A 4,195-nucleotide genomic window follows, 5' to 3' on the forward strand; every position below is an offset into this window, starting at 1 on the left:
ATATACTTACATCTAGGGCTGTTCAGATGGAGCGGCATTTACTACACAGAGCCGTAGTTCACTGACAAGCTACACAAAATCACGTTCATAATCGGCAATGAATCGCCTGCGATTTTGAACGTGATTTTGTGTAGCTTGTCAGTGAACTACGGCTCTGTGTAGTAAATGCCGCTCCATTTGAAAAGCACATGTTGGAGATTTACTACTAATTGATTTTTTGCACAGCCCTACACTCTTAAAAATAAAGGTGCTTCAAAAGGTTCTTCAAGCGATGCCATAGAAGAACCATTTTTGGTTCCACAAAGAACCATTCAGTCAAAGGTTCTTTAAAGAACCATCTCTTTCTTACCTTTTTATAATCTGAAGAACCTTCTTTCGCCACAAAGAACCTTTTGTGAAACAGAAAGGTTCTTCAGATGTTAAAGGTTCTTTATTGAACCTTTTAGACAAAAAGGTTCTTCTATGGCATCGTGAAGCACCTTTATTTTTAAGAGTGTACCCTGCAGTCTCAGATGATCTGTGTCTGTTTTTGATTGGATATCTCCAGGCTTTCTTGTGAATTGTAGTGGTTTAGCTTTATGGCTGGGTTGGTTCTTCGAACACTGCGTGTTATTTGCTCTCTTTACTTCCTGTTTTCCTCAGACTTGATGTAAAAGCCAGCAGGAAGTGTCAGAGACGTGCATGCGTAAAGAGCGCGGCCTGACCTCGGCTATCCGAGTCACTGCTCTTCTTTATTCCGTCTCCTCTCTTCTTTATTCCGTCTCCTCTCATCTGTCTGTGTGCCTCGACCGAGCTGTGCTTTGATCCTGCAGCGAGATGTGATGAGAATAGAGAAGCCTCTTTTAACTCGTTTGTTGTTGTCTCTTTACAGGTTCAGGGTGTTCTAGAGTTTGTGATCATGCCGAACATGTTTTCATAAAAAAAATATATTAAAAAAGATCATGTAAAAATATATTTAATCAAATAAAAAATGTATTTAAAAATCTAACATGAATCACCGATAATATATGTATTTATTACAATTAATTGTCATGGAAATACTGTCACAATGCAAAACAATTTTAATTATCTTGAAACTGGCTTAATTTACATTAAACAAAATAGATTTTCTTTCTTTTGATTTTGGGGTGAAATATGGACATGTTTTTGTGAGTTCATCCAGTGGCATTTCAGTGATCAGTGACATTTTGAGCAGTGCAACAAACACAAGCAGCTGCCGGTCACTCAAGCCACACATTTGCTCTGGATGTTTTCTCGTCCATCACTTTGACTCTATTATGTTTTGTTCTTCACTAGCAGCGTGTGCTTCATCAGCTGTGTGTCAATATCTGCTGCACTCCATGTCAGATTAATTCAGCGGTTCCTGCTCATTAAAGCTGTCGTCAATTTAAATGAACAGGACATCTCTCTGTTGTTCATTTGCAGTGAAGCCACCTTTTTGTTTGTAGTATAATATCTCGTTGTTATTATTACTAGAAATTTACTGTTATCGTTTTAATGACTGATACTGATTTTTGCATATATTCAAGAAATGTATGCATATTTTGTCATTTTATTTTTGTTTTAAATGCATCTAATCATTAGAATATAAAGATGTAATATGCATGACAAGTAAAAAAAATGGAGTAATTATGCAAAAAAAAACATAATAAAATTAAAAAATAAATGGTTAATTTACCTGTGCAATGTGAGCCTGTTGAAATGTGAAAATGATTTGTTTTCGTATTTATGCGTATGTTTTGTCATTTTATTTTTGCTTTTAATACATTAGTATCTAATCATTAGACTGCAAAGACATAATATGCATAACATATAAAAACTGAGTAATTATGCAAAAAAAAAAAAGTTAAGTTAATTTACCCATGCACACCAAATAATTAGCTAATTAAAAATGGAAACATCATTATCTCTGTTTGTACTTTTTAAAAAATTATTTCTTATATCTTAGTTCAGTGAAATGTGAACACAACTTTTGATCTTATTTGCTGTGTTCAGTTTTCTTTCGAATAAAGGATGAGATATAAATTGGCTCAAAAGGAAATCATGTTTAAGATTTCACTGAGGAAGAAAAAGCATTATGGTAAATAAGATTGGTTTTAAATATGCATGCAAATTTCATTAGATCGTTTAGATGGAGTCTTTTTTTATTTGTGTGTGTCAGCGCCGCCCACAGAAGACCCGTAATCACTTTTCTTTTGCAGTCCGTGAAAAATCACAAATTATTTTGCTTGTCAGTCGGTGTGATTTGCTTTAATGCAGATGCACTCGAAGCGATAATGATGCTGACATTTGCATTCTGTGGGAGATGCATCTCTGTGCGCTGCTACAAGAATTAAACACTTACTGTGAGTTTTTCATGCTTTTCTTTTTTTTCTCTCCTGTTCTCAATATTGAAGAAGCTTTGTTAAATGACATTATGGCCATAGCGTTAAAGAAAAATCTGTAGTATATATTTTAAACACATTTATTTATTTTACATTTTAATCATATCCTTTTTTTTTTTTTGCATTACAGCGTCTTATAACCTATATGTAGAATAATTTTTAAATTGTTAAACAAAAACCACTATGATGTATAAATATTTGAAAACTTACATCATATATTTGTTTTGTAAAAGTAAAGCATGTTTTAATTTCAGAAGCAATAAATTGTGTATTTAATTAAAAACAATAAATTTAAAAGTGTAAATCAAAAACCATCATGATGTATAAAATCATATTTCTTTGTTTTTGTTTTTTGGCATTGTCACAATGCAAAAAGAGGAAAAGGATTGATTTTCTTTTAAGAAAGATGTTTTCTTATTTGAATGAATAGAGATGGATTCGATTAGGCTAAACGGATAATGTTTGTGTGATTCTGGTGATTGTACTGATTGTTGCTCATGTTGTTTGTCAGATATGGAGTCAGCGGAGAGGCTGGTTTCCCCGACCTCCAGTCAGACCTCCATAAGAGCTGCAGCAAACCCAGAAACCTCACCGACAACAACACACAGCAAGAGCGGTAAGAAACACACAATCACCCAATCCAGTCCATCAGACTAAAAGTTCCGTTTAACTTGAAGAAATATCTTGTGACAGAAATATTTTGCTGTTCTACAGTGAAATGTAGTAGTAGTAGTAGTAGTAGTAGTAGTAGTAGTAGTAATAATTTATAGTAATTCTAATACTAATTATAATAATAAAACAGTACAACTTTTTAAAGAAATGTAACACAATTTCTTTTGTGTTGTTATGCAGCACTTTGTTTGCTAAAAAAGGTTAAGTATTCACTTGATTACATTCACTTCATTTGATTATCACCACTAATAAATTTGTATTAAATCATAAATCCAGAAAAAAAACGAAACCGAAAAAATGAATATATCTATATACAATTTTTTTTATTTTGAAGTTTTATTGAATTCAATTGATATACATACTTTTTGATTATTAAAATGTAATTAAACCATTTAAAAAATGGAATCAATTAAAATTTAAAACAGCAAACATGGAATTTTAGAACAACTTAAAAAGATTTCACGTGAAAGTATATACATTTCATGATTTCATTTAATTAAACATGCTTTTTGATTACCAAAATTTAATTTAACTATTAAAATGTAGTCCAGAAAAATGAAAAAAATTAAAATAAAAATAATTGGGCAAAAAATAAAACTGAATTCATAGGGCCATAGAATGTCATTTTGGTTCAACTTTTAATAAATTGTTAAATTGTGTACATTTCATGATTTCTGTTATTTAGACATGCTTTTTTATTAACATTTAGTTTAACCATTAAAACCAAATAAAAAAAAATTGAATGGAAAAAAATGAATTTGGTTAAACAAAACAGAATTTAAGAAAAAATTAAACTGATTCATATGAAGAGCTACTTTATTAATGAACACCAACATGAGGCCTCTTGCTCTCGTTTAGTCTGTATGAAATGATCCAATCAGAGACAGTTTGTCCTTTTTCTAAACATTTTATGCCGCTGGGTGAATGTCTGCTGTTGATGTAGACGCTGTCAGATTAGCCTGACCACAAAATAATATGCAAATTTATAAATTGTGATTTGCGCATGTTTTTTTTTTTCTTGTCCTGTCTCCTCGCCTCTTTTTTATTTTTTGCATTTTTTCTTGAAAATTAAGAGCATGTTCTTATATATATATATATATATATATATATATGTGTGTGTGTGTATATATGTATATATA

General features: G+C 31.3%; 1 protein-coding gene across 6 annotated transcripts in view; it reads left to right on the forward strand.

Annotated features, from left to right (window-relative positions):
- The window catches only part of LOC107663866 (bromodomain adjacent to zinc finger domain protein 2B-like), a 99,032-nt gene that overhangs the window by 44,532 nt on the left and 50,305 nt on the right, over positions 1–4,195 (forward strand). For all 6 annotated transcript variants that reach the window (XM_016454239.1, XM_016454273.1, XM_016454264.1 and 3 more), the window contains exon 3: positions 2,896–3,000. In XM_016454239.1, coding sequence (XP_016309725.1) covers positions 2,898–3,000 — 103 coding nt within the window. In that variant the 5' untranslated portion in view covers positions 2,896–2,897. The remainder of the gene's footprint in view (positions 1–2,895; positions 3,001–4,195) is intronic.

Source organism: Sinocyclocheilus anshuiensis, unplaced genomic scaffold (genome assembly GCF_001515605.1).
Source record: "Sinocyclocheilus anshuiensis isolate Anshui unplaced genomic scaffold, SAMN03320099.WGS_v1.1 scaffold81, whole genome shotgun sequence".
Taxonomy (NCBI): domain Eukaryota; kingdom Metazoa; phylum Chordata; class Actinopteri; order Cypriniformes; family Cyprinidae; genus Sinocyclocheilus; species Sinocyclocheilus anshuiensis.